Source organism: Tasmannia lanceolata, unplaced genomic scaffold, assembly GCF_043159265.1.
Source record: "Tasmannia lanceolata isolate RefF3 unplaced genomic scaffold, GAP_Taslan_0.1 ptg000004l, whole genome shotgun sequence".
Taxonomy (NCBI): domain Eukaryota; kingdom Viridiplantae; phylum Streptophyta; class Magnoliopsida; order Canellales; family Winteraceae; genus Tasmannia; species Tasmannia lanceolata.
The window spans coordinates 13,297,047-13,314,626 of NW_027518681.1; the positions used below are offsets into that span (position 1 = coordinate 13,297,047).

The 17,580-nt window shown below is 39.1% G+C and overlaps 1 protein-coding gene across 3 annotated transcripts; it reads right to left on the reverse strand.

The window, feature by feature from the left end:
• Window positions 1–711: 711 nt before the first annotated feature.
• On the reverse strand, window positions 712–16,584 carry HVA22K (HVA22-like protein K). Of its 3 annotated transcripts, none has more exons than XM_077377156.1 (8): window positions 16,354–16,584; window positions 14,636–14,703; window positions 14,117–14,214; window positions 12,544–12,595; window positions 7,929–7,992; window positions 2,250–2,345; window positions 1,736–1,808; window positions 712–1,207 (listed from the first exon to the last, which is right to left on the reverse strand). In XM_077377156.1, exons 1-8 carry the CDS (start codon window positions 16,390–16,392, stop codon window positions 1,101–1,103), a joined length of 597 nt encoding a protein of 198 aa, XP_077233271.1. In that variant the 5' UTR covers window positions 16,393–16,584; the 3' UTR covers window positions 712–1,100. The 3 variants fall into 3 exon arrangements, with proteins under 3 accessions (XP_077233271.1, XP_077233272.1, XP_077233273.1); XM_077377157.1 differs by having other exon boundaries at window positions 14,636–14,694; window positions 16,354–16,583; XM_077377158.1 differs by lacking the exon at window positions 712–1,207 and adding an exon at window positions 1,396–1,586.
• Between the last annotated feature and the right edge of the window lie 996 nt (window positions 16,585–17,580).

Below are 17,580 nucleotides of genomic sequence, written 5' to 3' on the forward strand. Positions count from 1 at the left end.
GTTCTCTCCGTGTCCGATGAAAGCTCAAATAGCTGCAGAAGGGTAATTTTCCAGTCTCCACTGCACATATAGCACCTAACTAATGAGGAACCGTCCTCCATCATTGCTGGGCTTTTGCAGCATTTTATTGATCATATGGTATTATCAGATTATTGGGGCATTGCTATTTTTCTCCTGTTTTAAACATTCAACAAAAACCATTTTCGGATTACACTGGCTATCTGACATCTATGTCTGATAAGGCATTGGAGGATGGTTTAGTGTGAGTGTTTGCTAGATTAGGATGTGAGTTCCAAGTTTTTTTTTACTATAATCACTTTCATTAATCTTGAATTTCTTGCATGATTTAAAGTTAATAAATTGAAAATTATAAAATTATTGAAAAAGAGGAAGAGTATAAAACCGTCTCTTTATAAAACATGAATTAAGAAATACCCTAAAGTGGCGTACATATGCCCAATAATCGATGCTCGAAGCCCATTGAGGCTTAACTAGGTATTAACTCTTAATCCAAAATGATCTATGATGATCCTAGAAGTTGAACTGAATAATAGGGGTTTAGCTCATAGTTTTGATTTAGCTATTCTTTCTCTTTCTGGGTTGAAATTGATATCATTATCAATGGCAGTCTAGTTTTGATTTTCTTTCTTCCTTTGGGTTGAAATTCATATCAATGGCGTATTCATTTGTAGAGAATTTGGAATCACGAAATTGCCTAGCAAATCCCTCAATGCTTATATTTTATTCCAAGAAAATTACACTCCAGCTGGAATCTCTAATCCTTTATAAACAGCCTTTTTTTTTCTTTTGTAAAAGTAGAAAAGAAAAAAAAGGCCATCCACAAATGAAATGTCCCAACAATTGTTCATAATCCCCTCAGCTAAGCCCAGCTGCATTTACTAATCAAGATTTACATCCCTGTTTAATATGTTCATCCTTGCATGTACATAAAGAAGATACAGAACCCAAGTAATGATATGCCTTGGTAAATCGGAGGTATAATGGAACTGGTTGGATCATAAGCGACTCCGATCAAACGTCCCCATCTAAGTTTGAGAAACAGTATGTTTATCTGTTTCATCTGCCAAACAATGGGGATATCAATCATTGTGATCGGATTCCGAACCTTGGATATGTCTCCTTGGTTCTCCTCCACCCACAGTAGCATGTCCTCGCGGCTGAATAACATCCTTCATCATTTGGTTTGCTGATTCAACAACACAGAATTTTGTTATGCGACAAAGACAAACTGCTCATTAAACATGCGTGCAACTTGGGTCGATTTTTGGGAGTTTGGGTTGAGCTTTTACCATAAAATCGGGTCTCAGGTTCGAGTTGATTCCAACTCATTTTTTTACCATAAGCTCCGATCATGCCCATCTCGGGTGGAACCCTAAATGAGACTTGATAAATCGACGGGGTTAGAACCTTCCAATCAAGGTCGTCTCAATGGGCGATCGGCTGGACTTGTGAGCTTCGGAGGGATCAACAAATCCGATCATGCCCGAGTGGCATGTGGGCCTTATAACTGACTGTTATGAAAGAGCCTGACAGCCAGTGTCTTTTTAGCATTTTTCATGAGCTTTCTGTTCATAAATCTAGCAGAGAACATCAGTAGGGTATAGAGCCTCCCAAGAAAACATGGTTAAGTGAAGCCAAGTGGGGTGGCCATGCAAGATAGCCTACATAATTAAAGAAGCCAGAGAAATTCCCAACACAAAGGAGTGATCCATACCTGCCATTGCAAACCTGCCAAGTAAACCCTTTACAAATTGGATTTCTTCCTGGTGCGCAGTCATGAATCTTACCTGCAGGTTTTGAAAAACATTAGCCATTGGTTTGGTCATCTAAATGTTGCCACAAATATACTCCTGGAAAGCAATTTGACCTCTGACAGTTGAGTCGTTCCACATTGACCTCTGGCAATTGAGTCGTTCCACATTACAAAGAATATAAAGATACACGTAACTTAGGGTTTTTTTAAACCAATGTTCACAAAAGTTAGAAATCAATTTGACCTAGCTGAGTCTTAGCAGAAACAGTTACAATTTAATTAGAAACAGAAAATGTATCGTGGAGATATGGAAAGACTGGGAGAAGAATCTCGAAAATATCTCGTTCTGGTTTGATTAGGGTTTCACCATTTCATTTTAAAACAGAAGAGCAGAACAATCTGTAGAAGAAAGATCAAGAAACTAAAATGAAAAGAAAAAGAGTACATAGAGGAAGTAAAAACATGAAAGGCTTACCATTTCACTAGAAACAACAATCGCAATTCGATTAAGCCTAGCTTGATGCCTCAAAAGGAACGGACGGAGATGCCTCATGTACAAATGCCTTGACCCCTGATAGAGGAAAACAAGACAGTGGAGTTAGCAATCCTGTCAGATACCATTAGAAGAATCCTTTTGTGGGGTCTAACATCACTTGTGTCTGTTCTGATTAAAAAAAACATACATCACACCCAATGCTCTAGATTAAATTCAACAAGATGCCAAGGATGGAGTGCAAAGGTCTAGCTTTATCACAGATGCAGCCATTCGAACAAGGTAACTCAGTACCAAGGCTTAAAATTTCGGTTTCGGTACCGGTTTCGGACCTTGAAATTTCAAAATTTACGTCAAAATCTCGTACAAAAAGAAAAAAAATTAATTCATTATTAAATTTCGGCCGAAATTACCGAAATTTCGGTTAAATATTAAATTAACATTAAAAAAAAAACAGATTTTTTGTGTCAAATTTCGGGAAAACCGAAATTTTGACCATTTCGGTTTTGTGTGGTTTCTGTGTCGGTCTCCCCCGAAATCCGGTTGAAATTTAAAACCATGCTCGGTACTACCACCTACGACAGTATTTGTTCTGATTTAGTTTTTAGTTTTTTTTATCAATGAAATGGATTTTTTTTAGACAAGATAACTTGTATAAATAGGAAAAAAGATAACTTGCATTCGGGGGAAGGAATGCCCTGAATATGAAGAGTTCCTCAAGGCCTCAATTTTGGCCAATCTATTGGCAACACTAACCTTTTACCTCCAACTTGCCTTCCATCTGATCCATTAAGATGCTCATACTGAAGTGGAAGGCCCGAACCTCATCCTCTGTAGAATCCGTTAGGCCAATCAATACAGGAAAGGTGAAGATGGTAGCAGTGTTGTGATCCCAAAACACCCCACCAATTCCCACTTTGCAGAGATTGCCAAGTGAGCAACCATGCACGTTAAGCTTGATGACAATGGGGGGAGGAGGTTTCTGAATCGCTGAAACCTTCAATTTTGGATGAGAACAGGATCATATCTCCTTCAAATTCCATAGAATACAGTCCATCGGCTACGCCCAAAAATGTTTGTACTGATGAGCCCCTGTAGCCACACTAAATCTGGATCTTTTTAGGGAAGCATTTTTTTCTCAAAAGACCGAGCGTTCCTTTCTAGCCATATCTCCAACATAACCACAAACAGAATGAGACGACAAAGAATCTTTCCCAAGGTAATGTTCCAGCTAAGCCAAAGATTCTTGACAGAGCCTGAAGCTATCCATTGAATATCGAGCCAATTGAACACCTGAGACAAAATTAGGCAAGCCTCCTCACAGTGGATGAAGATGTGGTTGCTAGATTCTTCCTCCAGAGAACAAAGGATACACCTATTTGCCAAAGAGATGCTACACCTTTTGACTCTGTCAAGAGTATTGATTTTATTCAACAAACCACCCAACAAAAATCTTGGATTTTGGTAGGCACCAGGGGTTTCCAAACCTTGTGCCAAAGAAAAGGAGAAGCTGAAGGGTGACCAAGAGTCTTGAAAAGAAAGAGCCTCTCGAATCAGGGACCAAATTCGACGGTCAGTCTTATCCAATGAGATGAAACACTCTTCCAAAGCAGAAAGCAGGTTAATGAAGCAATCAACAAGGACCTCTAAGATTCCTATTGAAAGCAATACCCCAAACTAATCCAACCCCCCACTCATTTGTAACTCTCAAACATGCTGGCAGATTTATTACTAGCAATCCTAAAAAGGCTTGCGTAAGCATAGGATAAAGGAGAGACCCCTAACAAAATATCACTCCAAATCCTCACTCTCTTCCCATCCCCCACGCTAAACCTAATCCCTAGAAAAGAACGAACATACTTCCATGCTCCTGAGCCTCGACCTCTACCAATTATACTAGCCACGAACCCCTCTCTGGACTCCCCATATTTGTTGCAAATGATCTTTCTCCATAGAGCCTCCCTCTCCTCACCAAAGCGCCAAAGCCATTTCTGATTTCCCCAAAGAGAGCTGTTTTTCCTGACTAGGTTCTTGACACCAATGCCACAATTTGAGTCTGAGAGGCAAATTGTTTCCCAATTCACCACATGCTTAAGCTTTTTACCTTCTTCTTTGCCTCTGCCATAGTGTGCTCGATGGTGTACCTCACCTAATGGGAGACCCACATAGGATACAAGAGTGGCCATTGAGCACCCCAATTCCTCAACCAACCTATGAGGATTGGACTATTCCACATTGCAACCTCAAAAGAAGCTCTTTCCCAAGTAAAAGTTGAGCCCATGCACTACCTAGAGCCATCTCAAAATCACATGGAAATTGAATAATTGATATTTTAATGCCTTACGGAAGATGGGAGTATCGTTGGCAAATTGGAGACGAGAGATGAACCCATGGTTTTAATTTTCGACCGAAATCCGAAATTCGGTGAGGACCGAAACCGAAACGTACCGAATTGATCGAAATTTTGACCAAAAAATCCAGGATTTCATGTGTTCAAAATTTCAAACCATGGATGAACCCCACTCCATTTATGCTCACCCCTTCAATCAAGTTATATCTTTCTGCATTTGCCAATAGCCGACTCAATAGCTTCCCTAACAATAGAAAAGAAAAAGGGAAAGAGTGGATCTCCTTTCCTTGGACCCCTAGAACCCTCAAAGACTCCCAATAGAATGGATGCTACTAGTATTACTTCTTCCTCCTTTTCATATCAGCTACTGCCAAATATTACCAACCAACCAATAAATTGCCAGTCCTACAAATATATAAATTACATTTAAGAACTTGTCAATCTTCTAGCAAGTTTTATTCCCTGAAGATCGATAAAACCACTACTGTTTAAAAAATCCCCAAGTAAATCAACTTGCCGGAGTCAACTCCTTTTTACCTTGGCCATTTCTCCTCCGAGTCCAAGTTCTATCATTATTTTTTGAGTCGTAGTCCAAGTTCTATCATACAAAGTCAATAAAAAACAACTTTGACTTGTCCGAGGTAATAAATAATTGACTGCATCAATCATTGACTCACTTGCGTCGACTCCTTTTTACCTTGGCCGAGTCCTCTTCCGAGTCCGTGTTTTTACACATTGAACAAAACTAGCACCTATGTGATGCTTGCAGGATATTTCAAATGAACTAAACAATTTCATTGGAAAGAAGGGCAAAATTATGGGGAATGAAGAATAAAAGCATGGATCATAGGGACATCAAGTAAAGGACATGAAATGGAACGTAGGAAAAAACATGTGAAAACAATGGGAATCTCATGGAAATGATATATGAAAAACAAATAAATGCCAATGAAAACATGGATATGAATCATGGATTATGAAATTCCATGATGAAATAAAGGATAAACATTTTCTAAGAAAGTTTTGATAAATTTTTTGAAGAACAATAAGAGATAATAAATTCAGATCTTTCAAAAAAAATAAATAATAAATTTAGATCTTTCAAGAGGCAATTTTGTGAAATCCTTGAGTGGAAGGCGGCTGGCATTTACTCCCAAGCGAGTAGCACATCGATCAAATGATAGTTTTTTAATGAATAACCTTAATTTACCAATAAGGTCTTATTAATTATTATAGCAATATAGGCATCCAACATTACAATGTTTGTAAACAGAGAATACTAACTTGTTGCATAGAACACTTGAAACTAAGTAACCACAGTTTAGGATTAGGGAAAAGTGATTGTACTCGGCCGAGTAGATAAGCTTATCTACTTGGTTGGGCAAAAAACAGTGGGGCCCATATTTTTGGGTGATCCAAACCATTCATTTGAAAGGCCCATACCTAGATAGAGTGTCCACAAAAAATCAGATCCATAGGATCATCCTAACCCATCCAAATGTGGAGGGAAAATGGGCAGATTTGTGGACAAACAGTGTCTGTCCATTTCCCCCCATTTTTCCGTCCACATTTGGATAGGTTAGGATGATCCTATGGATCTGATTTTTGGTGGACATCCTATATAGGTAAGGGCCTTTCAAATGAATGGTTTGGATCACCCAAACAATGTGGGCCCCCACTGTTTTTTGCCCGGTCGAGTAGAAAAGCTTATCTACTCGACCAAGTACAATCATTTTTCTGTTAAGATTAAGTAATTAAACAATAGAACAGATATGCGATATGAATTCAAGCACCATTTTCCCTAACACCAATCTAATGTTTGCCATGTCATTTTCTGATGGGGGACAGTTTCCAAGACATTCCTTGCATGTTTCACCGCGTTTTGGAAGCTATCCACAGCCGTTTTCCAGGCATAGTCCCAAATCTAGGAAAACAATATTCTTCCCAAACTGGTTTCCTAGTAATCATTTCCATTATTGAAGGAAATTAACTTCTCTACAACCATGCAAGGAACAAAAACACCAATTACGGTTGACAGCTAAAATGCTAAAAAAAAGGCATTATCCAATCAGTTTATGGGCATAATTTGGATGCTAGACCTAAAGAAGAAAAGATGGGACAAACAAAAGGGTTTGGCGCATATCAAATTAGTTCCATTCATCTTTGCAGTTCTTGATGTTGCATTTACACATGGTAATCTAATGCATGGATTAAATTTTCACCGAAACCGAAACAAAATGACTGGAATATTTGTGTTTCCATCCCACCGAAACCGAAACCGAAACTGAAACGACCGAAATGCATAAACCAAAATCATAAGTGTAATAATAGTATATTATATCAGTATGTATTACATAATGAGGGTTGCAAGCAAAACAGGATTTCGTTTGGAAGATAAAGACAAAATCCCATGGTGTGACACATGCAGAAAAGAAAAGGAAGTGAGCTCGTATCCCCACGAAATACAAAAAAGCAATGGAATTGACCAAATCGTCGGTCAATTCCTTTTTCGTCTTTATTTTCCGAACGAAATCCCATTTGGGAAGTGTGAATTGCATGTGAAATGCGGTGCATGTCTTATGTATAAAAATTTATATGAATTGCATGTAAAATTTGGTATGTACTAAATTATCAGACAGGCGCGACATTCTATGTCACTAGGTGTTCGATACTTTTAAACTATTATGGATGGTTGTCTTGCTTATGTGAGTGTATTTGTGCTTACTCTAGCATTTCCCGGACTTTTATCTAAATTCTATCATTTGCATATATTTCCATATGTTTACGTGATTTTACAGGATTTCCACCAAAATTTCCAACCAAAACCGAAACGTTTCTATTTCCGTGGAGACCGAAACCGAAACCAAAATTTAAACCTTGGTCAAACACACTGATGGACGGACAAAAGCATAGCACCAAGATGCATCTCTGCGACCATTCTAGGGTGAAGCTTTATTTCCTGTGCTTTGTTGTTTCACCAGAATGTTCTATGTTGATGATTAAACCTTGTTACAACAACTTAGAAGCTTTGACGTGAATGTTTTGACAAAATTTTGTGTTAGCCTCATAGTGTTGAACTTATAGCAAAGATTTTAGCATTTCAAAAATGTATGTATACAGACACGACAAAACACACGCAATTTATATTCCTGATACATCTTTTTAAGTTTAATGTGCTGTCATTCATTGTAAATTTACATGTTCAGGTGATAATCTGATAAAAGATGCACCATGCTTAGCTTCAATGTCTTGAATGCATCTCTTTTTTTAGAAAAAATGTCTTGAATGCATATTGTTTTAGAGAGACGTACATCACCAGATGGAAATTGGAGCCAAATGAGAAATGCAAACTTCACATAGTAGTACACTGGAAACCTGCAAACATCCCAAACAATGTCTCAAAGGCTGAAGAATAATGCCCAGAAACCATTATCAAGCAGAGGATTTGGCTTCAGTAAGCTCAAGAACGAAAATGTAATCACAAAAGAAACAAATGGGCTATTTAAGCGGCATAATTTCACATCAAACAGAAAGCAGACTTTAAATAGATATTTAGATGTGCTTATAAGTACTTGAAGGAATTATATAGCTCCATAAAGTAGAAAACTGTAAGATTTAAAGAAATGCATGGTTCAGATATATGGAAGTACATAACATAGGCAACAGAAAAAACTAGGCTTAATAATTTCATTTTGGAGAGATGGCAGTAAAGATAAAGAAGACATAGGAGAGGGGGGTTACAGTAGAGATGATGGATATCGTCACAAAGTTCTCTTAGCAGCAGGTGGCATAGATAAGGAGAAGGAAGGTGTGTAGTAAACCTTTAGAAATCAGTGTCAAAGTCCTTTCAATTGCGGGCGAAAGAGAGGAAGATGGAGAAGAGGTTACAAATGGGATTCACAGGACTTAGGCAATGAGGAAGAGATGGAGATGTTACAAATGGGTCTGGATTTGGTAGTAAATCGTGAAAACAGACAGCATCAAGCCTGGGAGATTATTCAACAGATTGGGGCTGGGAAGATGAAACAAAGGAGGGTAACTATAGGAAACAGTACAAAGCTGAAGAGGGAGTCCAAAAGGGCAGTTTTCAAGTAGAAAGAATCAGAGAAGTTGCCGAAATTTGGCACATTTCGGCAATTTCGGATTTCGGTTTCGGTTTTGACCGAAATCCGAAATTTTGGATTTCGGTCGAAATTTAAAACCATGCTAGTGATATCCCAAAAAAATATGCATACAGTATGTTGAGAAAATCCGCCGGGCAAATCAATCCGATCGTGTACAAATTAAACGAAAAGTAAAATAAACACAAGCAAGCCACAAGATGAACACTAAGATTTACGTGGTTCGGCCAAGCCTACTCCAAGGGCAAGAAACACAATCTTCCACTATGAGAAAAACAAAATACAAGGATTACAATGGATTAATCACAAACCCATAAACCCGCAACCCCTTCCTTGCTTCTCAAACCGAAGATCATACACAAGAGAAACCCGAGAAAATCCGAAAGAAAACCCAAGAGGAACTCGAGAAGAAACCCAAGAAAAAACCTGTTTCTTCCTTCTTCTTCTCTCTCTTTCTCTCTCTCTCTCCCTTAGGGTAGCCGTCACACCCCAAGCCTCTTGCTCGTCCTCTCTTGTCGTCCTTCTCCCCTCGCCCACACGAGAAAACCTCTCATCTCTATTCCTTAGGTTTTTAGAAAACCTAAGAAAAATAAACACTTTCTATTTTGCCTTATTGCCCACCCAAGCAATTCTCGTGGGTGGAAAATAAGGCAACTTTTCTCAACAATCTCCACCTTGGCTTATTTCCCAGCCACCTGAAGATTTTCCGTTGATGTCACTACCGGTCCATTGTCACCACGAAACCGTCATTGGCCTTCTGAAGTACCAGCTACACACTCTTGAATCACCTTGGTTCTGACTCCTCTTGATTCGATCAACGCAGCCAATGCACATGTGTAGCTGCCAACCCGTTGACTCACCTAGTCAACCTTGGAGAGGGATCTCGATCCATCCTCCCCAACACAGGTACTGTCTTCCTCTCACCCTTGGAAACTCGTCTCTGCAGCAACTGCGAAAGAGACCCTACGCGTGCATGCGCTATCACTCCGTTTCCAACTAACCATCGAGATCTTAGGAACACTAGTCACTGTGTTCCCGACCAGACGATATAACCCGCCACACTTCTCTCTTTTCATTAGAACCATACATCCGCGTGTAATTTTCATGGCTTCACCTGCACCTGAAAACCTGCAACCCCTGGAGTCCAACCGGCCAATCGATACTAGATTCTTTCGCATCTTTGGGACATATGCCACACCACCCAAAGTACGAACCACTCCATCAAACATTTTGATCTTCACCGTCCCAACTCCTGTGACGTCATAAGTAGACTGGTCACCCAAGGACACTACACCCGCCCTTGTCTCCTAGAGCGTATCAAAATATTCCCTCCAAGAGCATATATGAACAGAGCATCCTGAATCTAAAATCCACTCATCATGAGAAGAAGCGTTTATACCTGTGGACATTGTGAGAACGTCTCCAAACTCTTCGTTCTGTTCATCCGTTACCGCCACCACAGTATTCATAGCACCATTGTCCGCCTGGTCAGCTCGCTTCGGACAATCCCGCTTAATGTGGCCATATTCCTTGTAACGGTAACATTGCACACCCTTTCTGCCGACCCTGGATCTTGACCTGCCTTTTCCTGATCCCCTGTCAGACGACCTTCCTCTTTTATTTCCACCATGAAAAACCAACCCATGCTCTTCATTTCCACCAAGAACATGTTTCTTCCGCATCTCAGTCGATAAGAGTGACGCCGTGACTTTCTCCAACTTTATTGTATCCTTACCATGAAATAAAGTCGTCACTAGGTTGTCATACGAATCAGGAAGCGAAGTAAGAAGCAAAAGGGCCTTGTCTTCTTCTTTCAACTTTTTATCAACCTTGTGGAGCTGATCCACAAGCCCGTTGAACACCGTAATGTGTTCCAGAAGATCCCCGCCTTCCTGCATCTTCAGGCCATACAATTGCCGCTTCAGATACAACCGGTTGGCCAAGCTTTTTGACATATAAAGCTTTTCTAACTTCTCCCATAATTTAGGCGCATCTTCTTCTTCCAAAATGTTAAATATAACGCTATCTGCCAGACATAGTCGAATCGTGCTGATCGCCTTCGACTCAATGTCTTCCCACTCGGCATCCGTCATCTTCTCTGGCTTCCCATCCTTTCCCTTCAACGCCTTAGCCAAGCCCTGTTGAACTAGGATGTCCTTCACCCTCATCTGCCATAGGGTGAAACTCCACTTTCCGTCAAATCTGTCAATGTTGAACTGAATAGAACTTGATTTTACCGTCATCTCAGATTACTTCGCATTTCTCGGTGTATAGCTCCACCTCGAACAAGAATCTGTCTGGACAATCTTTCCACTCCAAAAAAATTGCTCTTACCGCAATCCAACACAACACCCATGATCACTCTACCCGGACTCGACGATGCTCGAACCACAACTTTGATACCACTTGTTGAGAAAATCTGCCGGGCAAATCAATCCGATCGTGCATAAATTAAATGGAAAGTAAAATAAATACAAGCAAGACACAAGATGAACACCAAGATTTACGTGGTTCGGCCAAGCCTACTCCACGGGCAAGAAACACGATCTTCCACTATGAGAAAAACAAAATACAAGGATTACAATGGATTAATCACAAACCCATAAACCCGCAACCTGTTCCTTGCTCCTCAAACCCAAGATCGTACACAAGAGAAACCCGAGAAAACCCGAAAGAAAACCCAAGAGGAACCCGAGAAGAAACCCAAGAAAAAACCCTTTTCTTCCTTCTTCTTCTCTCTCTCTTTTTCTCTCTCTCCCTTAGGGTAGCCGTCACACCCCAAGCCTCTCGCTCGTCCTCTCTTGCCGTCCTTCCCCTCGCCCACACGAGAAAACCTCTCGTCTCTATTCCTTAGGTTTTAGAAAACCTAAGAAAAATAAACACTTTCTAGTTTGCCTTATTGCCTTCCCACCCAAGCAATTCTCGTGGGTGGGAAATAACGCAACTTTCCTCAACACAGTAGAATAAAATGACATAAATCAAGTATATGGAGCGAACAATAGAGGATAGGCAAGCCTTCCAGCAATTGAACCAGAAGGTTGGAACCCTTTTTTTTTGACAAATAAGGTCGGAACCTAATTGTCTGGAAAGAAGAGTGATTCCGTTGTCAAGAGGTTCCGTGCGTGGGGGTGTGTCATTCCTCACCTATGTTCACTGTTCCCAGTTTTGATATCACTGATTTACACATATTTGCTAAATTATTATCCTCAAGAGAAGCTTCTCATACACAATAATTCAGCAGGTGAAGGATTCAGCCAACATAAATGGAAACATGAGACTGCACCAGATAACTAAGGGATTTGCTAGCATCCATCGCATAAGGCATTTCGCGGATGGTCTTGTTGCATCTGACAGCAGCCACCTCTTGAAAGGAAACAAAATCTGCTGAAAAGTGAGCCTTTGTGGCTGCTGTCAGATGCAACAGACCATCCACAAAATCCCTTCTACGATAGACGCTAGCAAATCCCACTAACTAATGTTACACAACAAAATGTAAATTCAAATGAAGAATAGAAACAACAAACCTGGCATGACATACCATTCAAGAAAAAACTGCCATAACATAAAGGTAGATAAACTAATGTTTTCATGTTCAATCACTAGCCAAATACAAAGTCCAAGGTTGTTCATTGCAAAATCACTAAGAAAGGCCACAATACTTTTCCACGAGTCACCTTAACCAATAAATAAACAGATATCAAAATGTGTCCTAGAATTGTACCCAATAGATAAACATATATCAAAATGTGTCCTAGAATTGTACCCAATAGATAAACGTATATCAAAATGTGTCCTAGAATTGTACCAGGAGAGAATTTTGTCTGAAAACACTTCTACAAGGCTAAAAGATCCGTATGCTGCAAATATGAAAAACAGAAAAAGAATTAATCATTATCAAATGCCATAAAGCACAGGTTATTGAAACTAAGATGGCAGCAAATGGTAGGGTGAACAAGTTTAATGCTTCTGGTGCAGTTAATAAAAAACTAGCAATCCAGATTCAAATTAATTTTGCTATTCAAGATAAGCACAATTCCATGCAGCCACGCTACCCAATACAGCTATACAAGTCCTTACTTAGATTGAACTTGCTCTGGAACCAATTATGGTGCAGAAAGAAAAACACGATAATCCAACTTCCAAAATTTAGTTTCCCTTTTCAAGATCAGCACATACCTTAGAGCATAAGAGATGGAAAGAAAAATGGACGTCGTTTTAAGAGTAGACAGCAGAAAAAAATAACCTTCATAAGAACATTGTTTGCGTACCATTCATAAACCCTAAAAACCCAAAAAGCACCATTCATTCCCACTTTTCCACATACACATGGACTTTAGTTCTAAATAGAATCACACTTACTATCAATAATTAATCTAGGGCTCTTTCTTTACTTAAAACATATCCAAATATCTCCTAATTACACCAAATTCTTTACTAAGCTTAGAACTAGAAACCAGCTTACAACAGGTATTAATACTTCCAGACTGAATAAAAAATTGGGCGCATCCATGCTGACATCAGCAAGCTTCTGTGCTGATTTTATCATAACAGCACAATAAAGGCAATACAATTTGCAAATCAAGAAGCATGAGTATGAGTTTCATCTCCCACAATAAAGAACATGTTCAACTAGAATTCTTCTATAATTAACTTGATAAAAATATCACTTTAATTTAGTACTACTGGCAAAATATTCCAAAACATCACTTTCATGGAGTCAAATTTTGAGGGAAACCCATCACTGAAATAATGCCATGTACAAGAAAAGTGGATTATGTTTACTCTACAAAAGGACCAAAGGCTTCTTAGAAGGGGCATAGAGAAGACAGCCTCAATCAATTTCAATTGGATTTGACATGAAAAGAACATCTATCGTCTATACTCATAAAAGCATATTAGATCACTGTAACTTGCTAATAGTATTATGAACTTGTGCAGGAAAAAGAAAAACCCCCTTTCATCTTGTATATGAACAAACCAAATCATTATTATTTTTTGAATGGTAAACCAAATTATTAGTGGACATCACAACACGTGGGATCAGATCAATCTATGCTAACAATAAGCAGAAAATCACAAGGTATAAGTTAAACTTATAGGCTGAAAATCTTTTATCTCAGTTGCTCCTTTACTACAAGTGTGACTAACACTTTTATGTGACAACTTTGCATCCACGACTCTGACTCGCTCAAGGTTTATGAACCGAGCCGATGAAATAAACAAGAGTAGCATAAGCATTACACCATTCCAAAGAGAAGCCTTTGAAAGTGATTATAAAAACTACTACAAGGATTCTTTCTTCCCCCTTAGGAAGGTAAAACAAAGAAAATTACCAATCATAAATACAGAAACCAAACACAACTAAGTCAGTGACTAACCTGCCCAGTATAAAAGCCACCTTTCTTGCTCATTCGGGTCTTTGTTTTCTATAGCCTTGAATGTTGAGTATATAGGAAAAGCGGTCCCAACAGAACAACTGAACAAGCCAAATAGACCAATGACAAAAGCAAATACAGTCATTCTGCTGTTTATGTTTCAGGAAAGTAAGATAAACAACCTTTTTTCACATTGATAATAAGCAGACAGCATTAAAATTTCCAGAACTACAATAATGGAAGTCCAAATCATACATGGAAAGGTTCACATTCATCAGTCACTAGCAATATGCATGAAAACCTTACCTTTACGAGATGTCGAGATGTAGTTAATATGAAAAATGTAAAATGCAATTCCTCTTAGAAAACTACAATAGGCATCATTTCTTTTTCTTTCTTTTTTTATGGTACAATAGCAATCATTTCTAGAACAAACCAAGTGAAGTTTAGAAATGCAATTTCTCTTAGAAAACTACAATAGCCATCATTTCTAGAACAAACAAAATGAAGTTTAGAACTCACCAAGCCGCCCGGATGACAATGTTCGAACCAAGTGGGTAAAGCAGCAACCGTAAACCAACCTGTACAGGCTGGCACAAGTTCATCACAATTCACAAAAGGAAAAGCCTATATATAGTACAAAACAGGGACAAAAGGTACACCAACTCTGGATAACCGATATTCATATGGATCTTTTAAAGTTTTAATAAAGAGTTTTTATAGACAAACCGATTTGAACCTCGTATCACATCCAACACCTAACATTAGAATTTAAAGAACAGCTTTCATTCATAGTAATGTATCGCATCCAACACCTAACATTAGAATTTAATGAACAGCTGTCATTCATAGTAATTTACCATAATCATAAATCGAGAAGATAAATTCTAAAACTGGGACACTCACACTTCCTATACCAGTTCAGAGAGTCTTGCTTACTACGATATTCAGATCATAGTTACCGGGGTGGAAAACGAATTCGGGAAACGAAACGGGAAACGCATGAAAAAAAAACCCAAGGGAAACGAGAAACGAGAAAATAATAGAAAATCAAATGAGAAATGTCTTCGGAAACGCATTAGAAGTGTTTCAGAAACGATAGAAAAACACAAGACGCGTTTACACACGATTAAATAAGTTTCTCATATGCTTCCCATGCATTTCGGAAACATTTCTCCAATTTTGTATCATGTTTCGGAAACGTTCCTGAAATGCGTTTCCCGCGTTTTAGGGGAAACGAGTTTCCCAACCGCGAGAAACGTGTTTTAGGGGAAATGGGTTTCCCACCTGCCCATGGAGTTTCCGGCAACTATGATTCAGATACAAAAATTGGGGCGGGAAGACTCACATACTCAAAATCTAAATTACACGTACGTACCACTTAGGCCCTGTTCGTTTGGGATTAAGACAACCGATTGTGAGTCCAAAACCAATTATTGGACTCAAAATTTAACATAAATTTGAGTCCAATAATTGGTTTTGGACTTGCAATCGGTTGGCATAATCTTAAACAAACAGGGTCTTAGAAATATTGACTATAATTAGCTTATAAAATAATGAATTAATACTAATACTGACCGTAGGGTCTCAAAGACTCACATACTCAAAATTTAAATTACACATATGTAACTCAAAGTACAAGTTTTCAAAAAAAAAAAAGAAGGGAAAACTGAATTAGTATCTGTGGTACCATGAAGAATTGGAACCAGCATCAGTATCATATTGCGTTGGGCGCTCAGATTAGACACCTTTGACCTATGCAAGTATTCAGGTATAATAGATTGCTTGAATTGTTTAGAAAAGACAACAAAAAGAGTCTCAACATTTCATGGATAAGCACAACAACCATGACAAGAATTATTGAACTTAATTGAAAATTTCAGTGACCAAATCTCCTAGACATCGGCCACAAAAAAATAATAAAAAATGAAAAAAAAAAAAAAAAAAAAAAAAACTCTCCTCGGCATCATCCCACGCACAGATAGAAACATTCTTCGATTAATGAAATCGAATAGCTTCTACAAATCATGTGCCAGAGAAGAAAAAACAGTAATAAACTGAAATCAAACTAGAAAATTCATTACCTCATATTCGATCTTCTATCGATCACCAAAAAACACAAATCTAAATAGATCAAGCACTAATATCAAGAAAAAGAAAAGTTCGATTGCATGAAATAAAAGAAGAAGAAGATCATATTAGAGAGAGGGAGAGAGATTTAGGGTAGGGAATTCGCGCACCTCGCCAGTAATGGTGGATCCTAGAAGAGCAGCAGCCATTTGATGAGATTTTACAGGTCGATTATGAGAAAAATCGATTTCTTAATGCCTGGTGAAGAAACGTATGCCGAATTCTGAAACCCTAGCCCTAGCCCTAGCCCTAACCCTAATCCTCTCTCTCTCTCTCTCTCTCTCTCTCTCTCTCTCTCTCTCTGCGTTTCTCTTGCCCTTTTCTTCGTCCTTTCACGCTTCAAAAGCCAGAGAAGATTTCTTGATATGAGAAGCGCACGAGAGGCCCGATCCGGGCCCACACACATAAAAAACTAACGTGATCGACGCCTTTCATTTCTCAGGCAATTGAGGATCGTGCTTTTGGGATAATCCCAACCTTTCAATCAATAGCTCGCAATATGACGGTCGATAAAGATAACGAACCGCCCACGTTCAAGCTACATGATCAAATGGTTATAAATGTTTGAAGGGACTGATTTTCACTTTACATCGTCTGTAAGACCCTCAGATGAAGGGTTCCGATCGCGCTAACATATTCTGGGTGGGCCCGGGTTAAGCTTTTGCTAGTAGATCAGTATGAGATTCCAAGGATTCAAAATCAATGGTCTAGCTATTCAAGGCGGGCGGACCTTAATAAGTTTAAATGGAACAGATGGCTAGAATTAGTTGATCAAAGTGAAGTCAACAACAATTGGCCAGAGTTGTGGTCCAAAGTCGGATCAACGGATCTAATTACGTCTGCATGAGAACCAAGGAGCTAACTATTAGTCTTTTTGTATTTTTATTTTATTAAGCTTGTTCCTCGTACGCACCCATTAGGCTCGCATGATTTAAAGATGCAACTCGGGTTGGGTCGGGATGGGTAGGGTTGAAGCGAACCAGACCTGACCGAGGAACCCTTTTTCCCAATCTGAACCTGGCCCAAACTGATTTCCAACCCAACGAGGTTCAACCCGATCCGACACGAGGAATCTGTTTTCCAGCCTGAACCTGACCCGACCCGACGCAAGTTCAACCCTGAGTTTTTAAGCTTACAAAAAATAATTGATAAAAAAAATGCCGGATTTCACTCAGGCCGGGTTGGCCAAACCCTCAACCCTCACCCTCACCCGAACCCGATCCGACTTTTTTCTAGGATTGAACCTAACCACATGTGCCATCTCTAAGGTCCAAAATTGAGTTCAAAATTAGATTTGGACCCACAATCAGTTCTCAGAATCTAAATCATAAAGTGCC

Coding starts and splice junctions, on each gene's coding strand:
- HVA22K (XM_077377156.1), bottom strand. CDS start 16,392: ATGGCTGCTGCTCTTCTAGGATCCACCATTACTGGCGAG. Junction 14,704..16,353: donor GATCCACCATTACTGGCGAG/GTGCGCGAATTC, acceptor AACTTGTGCCAG/CCTGTACAGGTTGGTTTACG. Junction 2,346..7,928: donor TCCAATTTCCATCTGGTGAT/GTACGTCTCTCT, acceptor TTCCTCTATCAG/GGGTCAAGGCATTTGTACAT.